Genomic DNA, 18,427 nt, shown 5'->3' with positions numbered 1-18,427 from the left:
CTCACAGACAGCTGCAGAATTGATATTCCAGAAATATAGATCTGACCCTGTCACTCCTCTGATCAAGAAAATAAAATGACTATCTTGTCTCTTAGGATAAAATACAGATGCCTCTGGAGTTGAAGGCTTTCACAATCTGGTTTCAGTTTATTTTTCCTGACTTAATTCACATTATCATCATTATTATTAACAATTATGATGATTACTTCCATACTGTATTACTTGCTATTCCTTATTCTACTTCAGTGCCTTTCTACAGGCTGTCATTCCTCTCACCCACCCCTCTAGAGTCCTCCTCCAACCATTGCTGGAATCCTGGAATCTTCTCCTGCCTCATCTCTGGTTTTTGAAATCTTGGGTTCTATTCTAGACTCAACTCAAGTGCCACCTTCTGTAGGAAGCCTTTCTGGATCCTCTCAGTTGTTAGCATTCTTTCTTTCTATTGCCACCTCTAAATTTAGATCTGAATAAGACCTTAGAGAACATGAAGCCCTATCCTCTCAAATGCAAACTAAAGAAACTGAGACTGGGAGAAGTTAGGTGACTTGTTGAATATCAATCAATCAAAAATTCTTTAAGTACCCTCTTTTGTGCCAGTCACTATGCTCAGGGCTGGGGATGCAAGTATAAAAAAATGAGACAATCCCGACTCCTTAAGGGTTTTTCATTCTGAGAGAAACAAATATATAGAATAATCGATACTGCATGAGTATGAAGTTAATAAATACAAATACATTTAAAGTAGTTAATTATAAGATCATTTGGGAAGAAGGGTATGAGCAGATGTATGGAACAAAAATTTCATGCAGAAGATGGTTCTTTAATTTCATCTTAAAGGAAGAGAGAGGTTGAGGTCAGGAAAGAGTGCATTCCAGCCCATGGAGCAGCCAAAGCAATAGAGACAAGAGATCAAGTTTTGTAGGTGAGAGAAAGAAGTATTGGGGAGAGGGCAGCAAGCATATATTTACCACTGCCAAGATTCATAGCAAAAATTATCTCATTTTATCATCATTTAAAGAATTCATAACAAACATTATCTAATTTTATCATCATTTAAACAAAATGCCAGTTTGACAAGTTCAGTTTGGAAAGGGGTATAATGTTCAGCGAGGCTGGAAATAGACTGGGTCTAGATTCAGAGCAAAGTAGAAGAGTTTATATTTTTTAGCAGAGGTATTTGGATGCCCCTAGAGTTAGTTGAGTATTTTGAGTCACATCTGCCTTTAAGAGAAATCCTTTAGGTAGTTGTATGGAGGATAGATTGGAGTAGAGAAGATGAGGCAGATAATACAGGTAGGAGGGAAGGGGAAGATAGTTCTTTTTTTGACACCCTTAGTTTAAAGTATCTCCAAGACATTTAGCTTGAATTGTCAAATTGGCAGTTGATAATGCAGAACTGAAGTTCAAGAGAGAGCGGAACTGGATAGATAGTTTTAGAAACCATTTGCATAGCCATGATAGTTAAACCTACAGGAGCTGATAAAGTTACTCAGAAGAGCATTAAGGGAGAAGAGGAAAGAGCCCAGGACAAAATCCTAGAGGAACACACCGATAGGTAGGAGACATGAATGATAAGGATGACATCAAGAAGAGTGAGGAATGGCTAGAAAGGTAGGACAAGAACCTGGAAAGGGCAGAGTTATCTAGGAGAGGATGCTTTACAGTATCAAAGACAATATTAGGTTTTATTAATCACCTATTATCTTCCAGACATTGTGCTAAGTAATGTCAAATGTAGGAGATATGTGAAGAATAACTAAGACTGAGAAGATACTGCCAGATTTAGCAGTTAAAAAATCATTGGTATCTTTGGAGAAGATAGTTCTCTTGCATATATTTTGACACAAGCTTGTAATGGATTGAGGTTTCACTGAGAGAAGAGGAAGTAGAATTTGATTGAATTTGATTGGAAAAGGGAAGAGAAATGATATCTTGATGGAATGATATGGGCTAGTGATTTTTTTTAAATATGGGGAAGTCATGGGCATATTTGAAAGGAGTAGGGCAGGAACTAGTTGATAAGGAGTTGAAAATTTCAGAAAAGTAGAGGTATGGAGATGATTATGTAATCTGCTAGAGAAAACAGGAAAAGAGATTAAATGTACACCTAGAAGTGTTGATCTTCTCAAGGAGCAGGGTCATACCTTTTATCACAGCCTAGGGGGAAAAGGAGGAAAGAATGGGAGATAACAAGCAGTTTTGAGATAAGAATGGCAAAAGAAAGAGCTCTGATGAAATGACCTCAGCTTTGGGAGAGTAGAGGGGAAGTATTACCATGTTTCTTAGGGGAAATAGGGAATTAATTAGAAAATAAAAAGAATTCTTTGCTACAGTGATTGTCCAATTGAGATCAGATAATACAAACTTATAATGCTATCTAGTCACTGCAATTGATCTTTCCTCTAACTTCTCAGTAACTAATGAGTAGTAGTAGATAGAAGTTTTGAGAGGTAAAAGGATTAGAAAATTCAGTCATTTGGAACAGATTTAGGTGGGGGTGAGGTATAGAGAAAAATGGAATGATAAGTGGATATGGTTCACTGGGGAATGATAAAGGTAGAGTGAGCTGGTCAGGGCCAAGGTCAGCTCCCACAGTTGGGTGGCTGTTGAGGGGAGCAAGGGCCAGTGGTCCCCTGAGCATGCTGCTAGGGAACTATGCTGCCAAGTATATGAACTCTGTTCATATGAACCCATTACTTTGGAAATATTTGTATATCTGTGCACTTGCAGTTTTTTGATCAGGGACTCTTTCATTTTTGTCTTTATTTCTGGTGTCAAATATAGGAACTGGCATGTTAGGTTCTTGTTGAAATAAATTATTGAGCTTTTTGGATTTATGCCAAGAAAGAAGTATGCTCATTAAAATGTTTTCCTTAGTAGTCTGTTCACTCAATTCAGATGATACTACTGTTGTTTTAAACATTTTGGAGCTCACTTTTTTAGAATTGCCTTTAGAGCCAGTTTCCCAGTCACATATTATTTAGTCAAGCACAAATATTGATTTCGTCTTTACTAAGGGTTAGGCACTGTGTATCAGATACTCTGTAGCTCCCTGACCTCTATTTTTTCCTGCTTCAATATTTAGTTCTCACTTGCCACCTCCTCCTTGCCCCCAACTCTCCTTCTTTGAGCCAGCACTCTGAGGATCCCCGGGAGAAGATCTCTATGTGAACTGCAACACCGGGGAAAGGGACTCTGGGACTGACCGGAAATAAAAGCCAGGAAGAAAGTCTCAACTGAGCATATGAAAAAGCAAACTTACTTAAAGTTCATCTGTGTGGCATCTGTATGCTACAAATTAATAAAATGTAGTACTAATAAGTAGAGAACTTGAGATTTACTGCCTTCACTGCCTTTTCTTTGAATGTTATTTTTAATTTTTCTTAAGTAATGTTTAGTTACTATTTCATAACTTTCAGTATTCTGCTATGTTTTGCTTGATGAGTATGTAAAACTAATGTACTTTTAAAAATTTCTTAGGAAAATACTGTGGTCTGGGTTTGCAACTGAACCATTCAATTGAATCAAAAAGCAATGAAATGACAGTGCTATTCATGAGTGGAACGCATGTTTCTGGACGAGGATTCTTGGCCTCCTATTCTATTACAGATAAACCAGGTAATTTTTGTTTTTCATACTTATTCACATATTGCCAATTAAAACTTTACTAAATAGTTCATAAATTGTTGGTAAAAACAGTAAGCCTCTTCCAGACTTGATTAGAAGATTTAAAATGTTGCATGCTATCCCATAAAATCCTTTCCTTATTGGAAGAATAGCATGTTTTTTCATTTCAATCTCATGAAAAATCATATTTAGAAAATATTTTAACATAATATAAATGTAAAACTTCTATCATTCAGATGTAAACATACCACTTCAGATCTGTTTGACTATAGTAGAAGAGTGAAATTTTTTTATCACAAAATATATACTTAGATTTTTATAAAAATAGAATTACGTTATATTTATTTTCAAGCAAATAATTTTCTCTTTATTTTAGACTAGTGATATATGTAATGTTTGTTAATATCATGTTTAATTGGAAGTCAGGAAGTGGGGACTGCCACTCATCTTTATGGGTCAGGTAGGACTATCAAGTGAAGAAAATAAAGGTACCAAGGGAATCAAGAAAATGTATCTTAGAAGCCTTGGGAGGAGAGGATAAAAAATATCAGGGACACAGGGGGTGATGAAAAGTCTGAGAAAATGCTATTGATATTAGCTAGTAGGAGATGGCCTTTTATGAATGGAAGACAATTTTCAAGGGTTTGTGGAGCAGTTTAGATGTAATATTAGAAAAATCACTATGAATATTGAGGTCAAAGATAATGGCAGATTCTGGGAGGGAGGAAGTTAAATGGGAGGGAGGGACAGACAGAGCAAAGAGAGAGAGAGAGAGAGCCTTGAGATTGGTATATTGTAACACCAAAAATGGAGGGACAGTGACATTTTAGAATTTTGAAATAGGAAAGATTTTTGAGTAAAATAATGATCTAGAAGTGCTAGTAGGGGATAAAAAGTATAATGATCCCTCCCCTGAACCTCTCTAAGGTAAACTGGGAAGATCAATCCTCCTTTAGAGAAAGATAAAAGAGATGTGTTAACCTTAGTGGAGAACCGGGATTCCATTACACAAAAAAAGAGGATATACTTGACAAAAAGTTTAAGATGAAGAGTAGTTGCTTATACAAGAGAAAGAGGATTCCAGGAGCTAAAAATAACTTTGAGAATGATGAGGGGGTATTTGTAGAATAGATCAAGAAATCCTAAGGAAGTTATATGTAAGAATATAGGAAAGTGGTGAACAGGGTTGGTGTGAAGGTCCAGGAGGGAGGATTAAGAATTGTAGATGCAGAGGCAGCTAGGTGGTGAGGTGGATAGAGCACTGTCCCTGGAGTCAGGAGGACCTGAATTCAAATCTAGCCTGATACTTAGTAATTACTTAGTTATGTGACCTTGGGCAAGTCACCTAATTCCATTGCCTTGCAAAAGGTGGGCTGGGGGGGGGGGAGCCCTAGATGCTAAGAACAATTGCCAAGTCTTGAACATTTTCTCATTACCAAATTGCTTTTGTCCTTACTCTTCTAGCTCAGGCCTTTCTGAGTTCTTAAGTGGATCATTACAGTAGTTTTCCTATTGGTCTACCCACTGCTAACTTTCTATCTTCAATCTATCTACCACCCAGATATTAAATTGCCATTCCCAAAGCATAGGTCTGTCAGTGACACCCCCTATCAAGTAACTCTGTGATTCCCGGTTGCTTAGAATAAAGTTTTTAGAATTGTACCTATTCCATAAAACCTTCCCTATTTCTCCCCACACCTTTCCTGTTCTGAGTAGATTAAATTCAGTATTTTAAAAATTGTTCTTTTGTTTATATCATCTCTATTTCAGTGTTTTCCTTCTCTCTACCCATTAGAAATCTATACCTTTAACAAAAAATAAAATAGGAAAAAAGTTTCATAAAACAAACTAGTATATCAACTAAGTCCTACTATATACATAGTACTCAATACCCATAGATCCCATTTTCTGCAAAAATATCTCTTCTTTAAAGGCCATCCTGGGTCATTATTAATTTCACAGTAGTCAGTTTGAATTGCTCTATTGCTAGTTTTACAATTTACATTGTTGTAATTGTGTCTTTTTTCTGACTCTGCTTCCTTTACTTTCATAAGTTTATGTAAGTCTTTACCCACCTCTTTAATGTTCTTCATTTTCATTTTTTTACAATGTAACTACATTATATTTATTTATTGCTTTGTTAGCTATTTACCACAGTGGGCATCTATTTTGTTCCTAGTTTCTTTGCTGTTATAAAAAGTGCTGCTATGAATAAAAAAAATCTAGGGGTGCCACTTTTACAATCTTTTTTGGTAGACTCTTTCATTATTTCATTACTCTTATAGTCAAGAAGTTTTTTCCATTTGTTCCTCAAACATCCTGGTGTACAACATCTCAATTCCCAGGACCTTTTCTTATCAGGACTTTAGTATCACCCAAAACCATTCTCTTCCATTATTTTTAACTCAAATTTTGTTTGTGGTCATAATTTTCTGACCTTTCATCTTTACCTTAATTCACTTCTTTTTTTGTCTAAGTTTTTGCAAGACAATGGGGTTAAGTGACTTGCCCAAAGTCATACAGCTAGGTAATTATTAAGTTCAAATTTGAACTCAGGTCCTCCTGACTCCAGAACCGGTGCTCTATCCACTGCGCCACCTAGCTGTCTCAGTTCACTTCTTTATTTTTTACTGAATATTAATTACTTCTGATTTTATTTTTCTGCTCCTAGTCTCTCCTTTTATTCCATTGTTCCCACAGATAATCAAAATAAATCTCTTTAAGGGATCAGGCTTGTGATTCTTATAGAAGAAATCTAATTCAGGACTGAATTGTGGAAAGAGTTATCCCTTCAATTCAACAAATATTCATTAAGTAGCATTGAAGATCAATAGAAAAATTAAACAAACAAACAAAAAACTTCCTGGGATCTAGAAGTTTACAATTTAGTAGAATATAATCTAAGTATTATAATCTAGGTTATAATAAGATATGTACACAAATTACTGTAATACAAATTTGAAAGTGATTAACAGCCTAGGAGAAGTCAAATTAAGGAGTGGTCTCTTCTAGCTAAGGGATTCAGGAAAAGACTAATGAGGAGTTTTATAACTGAATGAAGAGAAGAATTTCAACAGATAGAGATATGGAAGGAGTTTGTTTCAGTCATGGGAAATAGCTTATGCAGATACACAGTTATGGAAGGGCAAAAAGTTAGGGAATTCTTCTTGGATTAATTTGACCAGGAGAGAGACATTATAGACAAAGGAGAAGAATGTGAGATATGCTTGAAAAGGTAGATTTGGCCCAGATTTTGGAGGGATTTGAATGTTAGGAAAGTCCATTATATGAGATAGTGTCTCTTTGTAAACTGTAAAGAGCTATATAAATGTTAGTTATTATTTTGTGATGTGGGAATAAAAAGCCACCGATGGTAATATTTGGGAAAGATTTGGTGTGGAGAGGAAAGAGATCTAGTTAGAAGGCTGTTATAAATAGTTCAAATAAAAGAAATTGGGAACTGGGATTAGGATCACGTAGAAAGGAGAGAACATATATTCTTCTAAACAAAAGAATAGAAATGAAAAGTTGAAGAATTTCATTTTGATTAACATGAATCTCAATAGAATAAGAAGTGAAATTATTTGTTAACAGAAAAGAGTTTGGAAGGATTGGAGTCTTAGTGTTTTGGGGAGAGGAAGGAGGTTTAAAGTAGTCTAATCAGGAGACAATTAGGATTAAAAGCATTTCTTTCATTTTTTTGGAGATTCAATTGAGTTTAGTTAGTGTAAACTGTAAGTGTGCCCTGTTAATCTTTCTTGAAAAAATTCTTCCAGTAAGGGAAGAGAAGAGAATTAATATTTATGTACCAACACTGTGAATAACTCTTTATAAATATTATCTCATTTGATCTTCAAAAACAGCTGGGGGAGGTAGGTATTATCATTCCCTTTTTATAGTTGAGGTGAAACTCAGGCAAAAATAAGACACATGACTTGCCTAGGGTTGCACAGCTAGTGGTGAACACCAGTATTCCAATCATTAGAGCCAGTGTTCTTTGTACTGTGCTTCCTAACTTGTACTTAGCAACTCAGAAAGATAGAGAGCATTGAAGGGTAGAATCTCATTCCTTGTTCTTACTTCATTAATTACCAACCTCAGTTAACATGAGAGTAAAGCATTCTCAGTATCCCAGAATCTGAGAGTTTGCAGGGACCATAGTAGCCTCTTGTTCAACATATTCTTAACCAACAAATTATCATCAGACCTCCTGATAGATTCATTCTATTTTTGATCAGTTTTAGTTGTTCTGAAATTTTTCTTGACTTCCAATATAATTGTTTTGTTTTTGTAACTTTTACTCACTGCTCCTGGCTCTCTCCTCTCTTCTGGAACCACCAAGAACTAGTCTCTTCAGACTTCCCTATGGTAGTTTTTTCAATACTTTAAGATTGTCATCACAGTCCTTACCCCCAGCCCCTGCCGAGTCTTTTGTTCTCCAGGTTAAACATTGTCATCTTTCAGTCAGGTCACTTGTAAAGTTGAGGCCCCTCACCATCTAGACTGCCATCTCTGAACACCCTCAAGATTATCTCTGCTTCCTAAATATGGTGCCCAGAATTGAACACAACACTCTAGATGTGATTGGATTAGAGCCAAGTACATTCCAATGGGGAGAGTTATTTCAATGATTTACTATGGTTTAATATTGTGATAGAAGGGATATGAAACTAGAACTGGAAGGAAAAAAGAGAAGTATCAAGGAATCAGTAGGTAAATGAGAATGAAGACAAGTACCAAAGGAGAAGAGATGGTGCTGGCAAGAGTGAAATTTTGGAGTAAAGAATCTTGCGACTGGGGTAATTTAAGCAATGATATGATCCACAGTAGATAACTCCACTCTAGACATTGACATAGTCTGAGTTGACTGTAGATAGAAGTCATGAGAACAAGAGAGACCACTGTGCTATGTCTTCTTTTTTGTTTGTTTGTTTTTTTCAAGGCAGTGGGGTTAAGTGAATTGTCCAAGGTTACACAGCTAGATAATTATTAAGTATTTGAAGTAGGATTTGAACTCAGGTCCTTCTGACTCCAGGGCCCATGCTCTATCCACCTAACTGCCCCCTATGCTATGTCTTATAAAGGAATCTGTAAACTATTAATTAGTGAATAAAGAATCAAATTATATTTTGTATGAAAAATTATTTTCCTGGTCTGTCTTCTGTTTATTAATTATAGAAGCTTTACCATATTAAATTTGTCTTAAAGTGGGAAGGAAATATAGATTCAGACTTTTCATCCTTTGGAGGAATATAAATTAGTGAAAAATGTTCAGTCTCTCCAGCTTTATAAAATAGCTAAATTGCACATATAAAAAGCAGAATAGTTAGTACAAAAATTTTACCTATGTTTTGATTATGTAATCACTTCAGATAGCTAGCATGCTGTCTCTTGGCTACTTTTAAAAAACAGGTATATGAGACTTTTATGCAGCAATAATATTCTCTTTAAATTGATTTGTTAGTTTTCATCTTATGATACTCAAGAATTTAAATTAAACTAAGCTTATAAACAATTTTTTTCGTGAAAGAATCAATTAAATTTCCAGCTTTTTTATTTTCTTCTACTTAAGACTTTACAGTTTTACTTAAAGTCTTGGATATTTATCAGCATTATTAAGAATATTGCTTTCCAAGTAGAGGGCCTTTTCAGAAAAATCTGATTGACTCAGTTGACCTAATATAAGAATTTCTTAATTGTGAATGTAAAACTAGTCAAGTTGATTGTGAAAAAATCAAGTTATCAATTTCATGGTTATGTAGTCAACATAGATATTTGCACTCTAACTTGTTTTTACCCTATTCTTTAAAAATTAAAATTTTAATTAATAAATAATGTTGATTTTCATGCCAGTCAGTCAGTAAACATTGAGCACCTACCTTCTATGTGCCAGGCACTTTGCTAGATGATAGGGATACTTAAAGAAGCAAAAATCATCCCTGCCCTCAGGGAGTTTATAATCTAACGGGGAAGACAATATAAAGACAAACATACTAAACAATGTACATACATGATCTTTGAGAAGTAATTAATAGAGAGAGGGCCTAGAATTAAGAGGGATTGAGAAAGGTTTCCTATAGAAGATGGGTTATAAAGTTCGTAGGTAGAAGTGAGAAGGGAGATTGTTCCAGGTATGGTAAAATAGCTAGAGAAAACACCCAGAGCCAAGGGATGGTGGAACAACCATGAGGCCAGAGTCACTGGATAAAAGAGGATATGATGGGGAGTAGGTATAAGAAGACTAGAAAGGTAGGAGGTAGGTAGGTCATGAAGGACTTGTAATACAAGCAGAGGTTTTTTATTTGATCTTGGAGACCACAGGGAGACACTGGGGTTTATTATGTAGGGCAGTGACTTGGTCACTGCAAGTTACTTTAGTAGTTAAATTGAGAATGGATTAGAGTGGGGAGATCTTGGGGTAGACAGACCCATCAGTAGACTATTTCAGTAATCCAGGCTTGAAGTGATAAAGAGCTGCACTGGAGTAGTGGCAGTGTCAGGAGAGAAGAAAGCTTATGTGAGACATGTTATAAGCATGAGATCCATAGTCCTTGGCAACAGCTTAGATCTGGCTAATGAGTAGTGAGGAATTCAGGATGACTCCAGGGTGGGCAAGCCTGTGGACCAGGAGAATGGTGTTGCCTACTAGAGTAATAGGGCAGGAAGGTGTGGGGGGGGGAATTTTAGGGAGAACAATAGTAAGTTCTTTTGAACATGTTGAGTTTAAGATGTCTATTGGCTATTCAGATGAGATATATGACAGCTGGATATGTGAGATTGGGTGTTAGTAGAGAGACTGGGACAGGAAAGCTAGATTTGATAATCATCAGCCTAGAGATGGTAATTAAATTCATGGGAATGGATGAGATCAAGTGATGTAGTAGAGAGGGAGAAGAGAAGAGGGCCCAGGATAGGAACCTGAGGGACATCTTTTTTTTCCCCCTAGTCTTTTTTTTTAAAGTAAGATTTTATTTATTTTGAGTTTTACAATTTTTCCCCTATTCTTGCTTCCCTCCCCCCACCCCCACAGAAGTCAGTCTGTGGTCTTTACATTGTTTCCATGATATACATTGATCTAAATTGAATGTGATAAGAGAAATCATATCCTTAAGGAAAAAAATAAAGTATAAGAGATAGCAAAATTACATAATAATATAATGGTTTTTTTTTAATTAAAGGTAATATTCTTTGGTCTTTGTTCAAACTCCACAATTCTTTCTCTGGATACAGATGGTATTCTCCTTCGATACCCCAAAATTGTGCCTAATTGTTCCACTAATGGAATGAGCAAGTCCATCAAGGTTGATCATCATCCCCATGTTGCTGTTAGGGTGTACAATGTTTTGCTGCTTCTGTACTCATCTTGCTCAGCATCAGTTCGTGCAAATCCTTCCAGGCTTCCTGAGGGACATCTTCTATTAAAAGTCATGATCTGGGTGAGGATCCATAAAGACTAGATTAAGGAGTGGTCAGAAAAATTTGGAGGAAAATCAGGAAAGAGTTTATTCCCTGAAAACCAAGAGAGGAGAGAGTATCGGTGATAAAGAGTGATCATCAGTGTCTGAGGCTGTGGAGAGGTCAAGGGGAACAAAGATTGAGAAAAGGACTTTAGATTTGGCAACTTAGTAACTTTGGAGAGAGGTTTTGGTAGAATGATAAAGTCAGAGGCTGAATTGTAAGGGACTAAGAAGAGAAAATGAAGGCATCTAGTATAAATGGCCTTTTTGAGGAGTTTAATCACAAAGGATGGGAGGGGATGAAAGTAGGGATAAAAGAATCAGATGAGGGCTTTTTTTTTCCAGTGTGTGGGAGCCACAGGATATTTGTGGGTAGTAGGAAATGAGCATGCAGATAAAGAGAGAGGGAAATGAGTGATGGAGTGGGAATGACAGGAAGCAGTCTGTTGGAAGAGACAGATGGAATGCTAAAGTGGCCTTGGAAAGGTGTGAGGCAAGGGTGAGGAGGGGAAACTGGCAGAGGACCCCTGAGTGATGAAAGAGGGAGCTCATGGCAATCAGCTGAGAGAGTGGGGGAATTGGGAGCTGTAGAAGGTTTGAGGAGGGCAAAAAGATGAACCATGCACGATGGAGAGCAGAATGAGTTGGTAAGGCAGCTATAGAAAGATTGCTTTTCAGCATTGAGAGCTCAGGTGAAATTGTGTAACATTAATCTATGGTGGACCCAGTCAGAATAGTTGTATGATTTTCTCCACCTACCTTTAGCATGATATGTTTAAGATTTAAGGCAATGAATGGAGGGAGTGATCCAAAGCTGATACTGAGCAGGGCATTATGATCAGCAAACAAAATGATCAGCAAGGGTGGGGATTCCAGAGAGGAGAATTGGTAACAGATCATGATTAAGCCTTTTCTTGTGCCAAGAATAGCTTCCTATTCAGGCTGTCAAAATTCTGTAAAATGATTACTTCCTCTGGGAAATTCTCTTCTGATAGAAATGGATAACAAGGATCACATTTGGAGTTTTTGTAATAAGGTGCCATGATAATCGGGTATGATGTGTAGTAAATATAGTAAGTCTATTTTGGGATCGCTTTTGGATGCTTTTGAATGTAATGGTGACTGGGAGGCCCCTATGAATACCCTAGATTGCCAGTTCCATTTAGATGAGTATTTATATTTATGATTTTTCTCGCCTCATAGTTGTAAACTTTGTGTCTAAGCATTAAAACTTGATACATTTTCTAATGAGTGATTGTCTTACTCATGCATTCTAAAAACTTAATAGGTTTCTCAACTCTCACCTCTAGATGTCTTATGATAGAGAGAAAGCCTAGAATTCAGAGGGGTTGAAAAAGTTTTCCTGTAGAAGATAGGTTTGTACTGGGATTTGTAGAAAACCAGGAAAGTTCATAGGTAGAAGTGAGGAGGGAGGTTGTTCCAGGTATGGGAAAATAGCCAAAGAAAATGTCCAGAGCCAAGAGATGGTGGAACAGCCATGAGGCTATGACAATAGAACTGTGAAGTTAGGAGCATATGGCCTAAAGGATAGAACTTTAAAGTGGAAGGAATCTTAGCCACAACTACTCTAACCTCATTTTACAGATGAGGAAAACGATGCCCAAAGAGGTTCATTTGACATTTTTTGTCACCTAGCTGTCTGGTTTTAAAAACCCTCGTTGGCCTTTGTTCTGGTGTGTAGTTCTTTAATATGGGCATTTTTAATTTTAAAAAGTGAATCCTCTACAGTATCAAGATAATTACCACTATCATTTTTGTCTCTGTTGGTTATATTCAAGCACCTAATGCTATTTTTGTTGCATATAAGTACTGTTATCTAAGAAATATTTCTTACTTAAATTTGAAATTTTAATAGAAATTTCACCTTTAGCTTTTATTAAATATTCATCTACATTAATAAACAATGTATACATTATGGTACTGGTTGGTCATTGCATAAAATATTTGGGACATATGGAGCTAAATATTTTTCCCATTATCCTGAAACTTGAAATATAAATGTTTAAATCATGAAATGTTTTCTTGAGGTTTTCTTTTAATAATTGAGGGTTCCTGAGAATTATAAATTTTTTGCAGGACTGCTCTCTATCTTATTAATGTAACATTTTAAAAATTTTGTTTTTCTAGATCTAATTACTTGTTTAGATACTGCAACTAATTTTTTGGAGCCTGAATTCAGGTATGACCAAATTTCACACTTTGCTTTATTTTGTTTTTGTTATTCATTACCATTTTGATCCAGATATTATTTTATTGATAGATACATTACATGATATCGTTATTTTTCCAAGACTCTTATGAACATATGTAACAGTGTTCTTGTCATATTTCAAAAAAAAGTTTCCAGAGTCTACCTTCATTATATTTTCAATCCTTCTCCAATAGGAATTGACATTTTAATCTTAAAATAATATTGCCTTATTCATTTATAACAGTCATCTGAGATGGGCAATGCAGGTGTAGTTTTTATCCCCGTTTTATAGATGAATAGACTGAGAAAATGGATGACATAAATTTAAAATCAGGAGAATTATTTCTTCAGAGCTTTAGAAAACCACTTATAGATAAGAGGAAGGTAGAGAAATAATTTTAATGGGTAAAATACATTTACGTATGTTATAAAAATATATAACACACTATTTTTGAATTTGCATTGAATCTTTGACACTCCTTATTTTTCATTGCAACTTAGCTTTCTTTTTCTGCCCTTTCCCCTCCATAATGTCATATGTAACTCAGTGTAATAGTGTGTGCCTTTTATTTTACTAGGAAATATGCCTATCCACAAAAGATCTACCCACTACATCCAAATTCGGAGTAACATAGTGCATTATGAACTATTAGCCCTCTTTAATTGTACTTTAATTAGTGATATTTAAAAATTTTGCTTAACCTGGAATTGGTTCTACTATCTTCTAAACAGATTAGTTATATTAGGATTTTTTTTCAGGTTACCATTTTATATACTTGATTGCCCTTTTTGAAAGTTTGTTGACATTTCAGTTAGTTTTAAGTATTTCCAGATTTTAATAGTTATGATCTAGCCATTTAAAACTTCTGATTTCCAAAGTGCAGGAATAATGATAGTCAATTTTTTAAGTGGGTAAAAAGCTTACCACAGTGGGTTAAATCATAATATTTTATGATCAGAAAGGACTTTTAAGTTCTAGTCGATTCTATCTACAGATTGAGCAAGTTACTATTTTCAGAGTTCTTCAACAATAGTAGAGTCAGCAGATAGTCAGAAAGTTCTGCTAGCTAGTACTAGCTGTGTGACTGGACAAATGACTTAATTCCTGTTTGCCTCAGTTTTCTCTTCTATAAAATTGGGATAGTAATTTTACTTCCCAGGGATGTTATGAGCATCAAATGAGATAATAATTGCATAATGTTTAGCACAGTATCTGGCATAAATGTAGTAAATTTAGTACATACATAGTTATATAAATGTAAATATATTATTAGTAGTATTAGAGCATGAATAGGAACCAGTCATATCATACTGTCCTGATTTATTTCTTTTGGTAGATCATTCTGATTACTCTGGGTTTCTATTTTAAAGTCAGATAAAATCCCTTTTTATTTTTATCAGCAGTACTTTTCTTTTTTCCTTTTTAAAACATTTTCTTTTTTTAATGAACTTAACCAACATCAATAAACATGATCATTTTCTTATTAAAAACATAATAAAAGAATATCATATAATGAAAGTATAAATCTTATATACCACTTAGTTTCCTCTAAGCTTACATTAAATTTCACTTTATAGCACCAGCAGTGTCCAACGTGAACTCCTGTTCTCCTGTGTATTTTTTTTTTAGATTTTTTTTTTTGGAAGGCAAATGGGGTTAAGTGGCTTGCGCAAGGCCACATAGCTAGGTAATTATTAAGTGTCTGAGGCCAGATTTGAACCCAGGTTCTCCTGACTCCAAGCCAGTGCTCTATCCACTGTGCCACCTAGCCGCCCCGTGTGTATTTTTTTAAATGTTTCATTGATATTTTCTTTCACCCATCACTGTTTACTCACTCAGCTCCACAATTACTCCTCCCAGTATAATAAAAACTGTTCCTTGTAATAAATAGAGTCAAACAAAACAAATTCATCCATAGGCATGTCTGAGAATGTGCACTTCACTCTGGGCCTCAAATTCATTGCCTTCTCGACATATTTTTTAAGAAATGTGTTGACTGAATCTCATAACATGAATTTCATAGGTGACTAGTGACTGTGGAGAAAACACAACTACTAGACATTGAATTCTGTTACAGTTTAGATCTTGAATCTGAATTAATCTGATTTAATGTTTTTGACTGAAGGCATAACAGCATACACTTTTTCAACTGTTTTCATCTTTCAGTAAGTACTGTCCAGCTGGTTGCCTCATTCCTTTTGCTGAGATTTCTGGAACTATTCCTCATGGATATAGAGATGTAAGTTGGAAATAGAGTATATTTTAAAAGTTCTACTTTATAATATATTTTATTTAAGATTCAGAAAGATAGGTGTACATTTTTTTTAACCTTTATAAGAATCCTTGTTATTAGGATTGGTGCCTTAGTGTTTTTAATTTCCTTGTTTCTGTTAGTAGCATCATTCTTCCAGTCACCAAAATTTCAACCTACTCTTTATCCTTGACTTTTTGCTTACTTTTGCATATCTAATCACTTGCCCTACCTTCTCAATTCTACTTGCTGAAACTTCCTTGGATTTGTCACTTCTGTTCATCACCTCTAGTGGGATCTCCCCTTCTTTTGTCTGGCCTTTTGCTGTAGCCTCCCACCTCATTCCTTTCCCTCTTTTCCATCCCATCTGCCAATGACTGCCAGGTTGAGATTCCTAAAGTGGGGGTCTGCCCATCACCTTCTTTCTCAAGAAGTTTCATTGGTTCTCCAAAGTATAGCTCTTGGCACCTAGTCTTTTGGATTCCAGCTCCACCCTATATTTGAAACCGATTAAATATTATTTTTCTAGTTGCTGGTCCCTGTATAAGATGTTTTACATTCTATAGTAATGTCTTGCTACAGGCTGCCCTGCCTGCTTGGAATGCTCTGCTTACTAGCTGTTGGAATTTTTAGTACCTTAAAAGTTTCACCCCTGGTAGCCACCTCCTTCAAGATTTTCTGCCTATTTCCCCTAGATGTTAGTGTTCCTCATGACCCCAATTACTGTTTTCATTTTGTATGTATCCTGTGTTTACCTGTCCGAACATGTTGTATCTCCCCATTGGAATCTAAGCCCATGGAGAGCAGAGCATATCTCCCCCTTTTTTTTTTTACCCCCCACTCCACCTTGTTCCTGGGACAGTGCCTTGTAGCAAGCATTTAATAAATTCTTAATTGATTCCAACTGGTGTATGTATATATATATATTATTCACAGTACTGAGAAAACATCAAATTTTACAAGCTATAGTCTAAACAGTTATAGTAGACTAAATATACTGTTTGAAACAGGAGTAATTAAAAGAAAACTAATCTTGAATATTTTCCTTTTCCCCAAGTCATCTTCACTTTGCATGGCTGGTATACATGCAGGAGTTGTGTCAAATAATTTAGGGGGCCACATCAGTGTTGTAATCAGCAAAGGTATACCGTACTATGAAAGTTCTTTGGCTAATAACGTCACATCTGTAGTGTAAGTATTCTTGATGTATTGTGGGTTTTTATTAGGAGTGGTGGGTAGACTTTATAACTAATAACAAAAGTCATATTTACCAAATGCTCATAAAATGAATATTCAAGGAATTTCAAGATACTTTTTACATATTTTATATCTATGTAAATCAAAGTTTCTTTTTATGTCCTGGATCCTTTTGGCAGTCTGGTTAAACCTGTAGATCCATTCTTTGAATAATATTTTTGCATTTGAAAAATCAGAATTGAAGAATGTACCGAATTTCAGTTAGATTAATGAAAAATGAAGTAATTTTTTTTCTTCTCCAAGTTCATAGCCCCCTCTGATAGTTTATCTGTGGATTCCTTTGGGAGGCTTTGGGGAGCTCAGGTTAAGAACTCCTAATATATGTAGAGAAAAAAATGGGATCACTATTCTAGCATGGTATTTCCAAACTTCTCCTCAACATTTTTATGAAAGTAGCATCAATGAGAATCAAGATATGTGTGCTCTATGATCCAAAGTAATTGCGTAAATGTTTTGTACCTATTTCTCATCAGTAAATAATAATACTTGGGGAATGTTTTAGGCTAAGTTAAAACCCCCTTTAGCATTTATTAAGCCACAACTCCCTGCAAGGACCTTTGCAAAGTAGTAGGGGACATCCAGTATATGTAAGATATTGGTTTTGTCTTCCAGAGTTTTATGGTCCATCATCATCCATTTATATAGCACCTTAAAGTTTGCAAATTGCTTTACATTTATTAACTCACTGAATTCTCACAACCCTGTGATATAGATGACGTTACTACTCCATTTAGCAGGTGAATAAGCTAAGGAAACACTAACAGATTTATAACTAGAGTTCATCCAGGACAACTCCTTATTTTTTATGTGAAGAAACTAAAGCCCTTATAAGTTATTCAAGGTGGCAGATAGTAAATAGCAGAATCAGGATTTGATAGCATGTTCTTACAATGTTATTAAATTATTCAAGGATGTGACCCATACTGATTTGGTGAAATCAGAAAAAGCTTCATGGAGGAAGTATTGAGCTGGACTTTGTAACCTAGATATAGAGAAAGAAGGCATACCAAAATCAGAAAACACCATGAACTAAGGCAGAAAATTATTATTATTTTTTCATTTTTTTCATTTTCCATTTTTTAAAATTTTACAGTTCCTCCCCCAGAAGGCAGTCTGGTAGTCTTTACATTGTTTCCATGCAATACATTGATCAAAATCGAATGTGTTGAGAGAATAATCATATTAAGGCAGAAAATTATTAAAAGAAGTCATATATTTTACAATTCAAATGGAGGAGGGAGTATGGTGAAATTAGACTGGAAAAGGTAGGTTAGACTCAGTTTTATCACCTTTAGTAGGCCAGATTGAGGGTCTTGAGAGACAGGCATTTGGATTTTTTTTTGTTATACAGGGCAAGACCATTGAAGATTTTTTTAATTCATAGAATGTTAGGATTATAATATTTTAGAACAAGTAGCAATGCTAGTAGAGAGGTAGTAGTTATTATAGAATATAATTCTTTTATAGATGACAGATTTAAGATTTGCTAAAGGACTTGAACTTGGGACTTTTGACTCTAAATATTTTATTCTCTACCATCCTCTTTTTTTGTGCATTTGTATAATATGTACAGTTCCTTGGTTATCTACCAAATAGAGAAATAGGTATCCTTGAAGTATTCC

At 35.3% G+C, this 18,427-nt stretch overlaps 2 protein-coding genes across 3 annotated transcripts in view; one reads left to right on the top strand and one right to left on the bottom strand.

The window, feature by feature from the left end:
- The window catches only part of ST3GAL6 (ST3 beta-galactoside alpha-2,3-sialyltransferase 6), a 138,580-nt gene that overhangs the window by 10,999 nt on the left and 109,154 nt on the right, over nt 1-18,427 (bottom strand). The window contains exon 10 of one of the 2 annotated variants that reach the window (XM_074214310.1): nt 10,866-11,059. The exons of the other annotated variant lie outside the window; for it this stretch is intronic. Within the exon in view, the coding sequence (XP_074070411.1) occupies nt 10,937-11,059 (123 nt within the window). The 3' untranslated portion in view covers nt 10,866-10,936. Of the gene's footprint in view, nt 1-10,865; nt 11,060-18,427 lie in introns of those variants that run through there. 2 annotated transcript variants of the gene reach the window in all.
- The window catches only part of DCBLD2 (discoidin, CUB and LCCL domain containing 2), a 98,979-nt gene that overhangs the window by 45,555 nt on the left and 34,997 nt on the right, over nt 1-18,427 (top strand). The window contains exons 3-6 of the mRNA XM_074214306.1: nt 3,481-3,618; nt 13,233-13,284; nt 15,464-15,536; nt 16,606-16,739. Coding sequence (XP_074070407.1) covers nt 3,481-3,618; nt 13,233-13,284; nt 15,464-15,536; nt 16,606-16,739 — 397 coding nt within the window. The remainder of the gene's footprint in view (nt 1-3,480; nt 3,619-13,232; nt 13,285-15,463; nt 15,537-16,605; nt 16,740-18,427) is intronic.

This window comes from Macrotis lagotis, chromosome 1 (assembly GCF_037893015.1).
Source record: "Macrotis lagotis isolate mMagLag1 chromosome 1, bilby.v1.9.chrom.fasta, whole genome shotgun sequence".
Lineage (NCBI taxonomy): Eukaryota > Metazoa > Chordata > Mammalia > Peramelemorphia > Peramelidae > Macrotis > Macrotis lagotis.
This window is presented reverse-complemented; position numbering and strand designations above follow the sequence as displayed.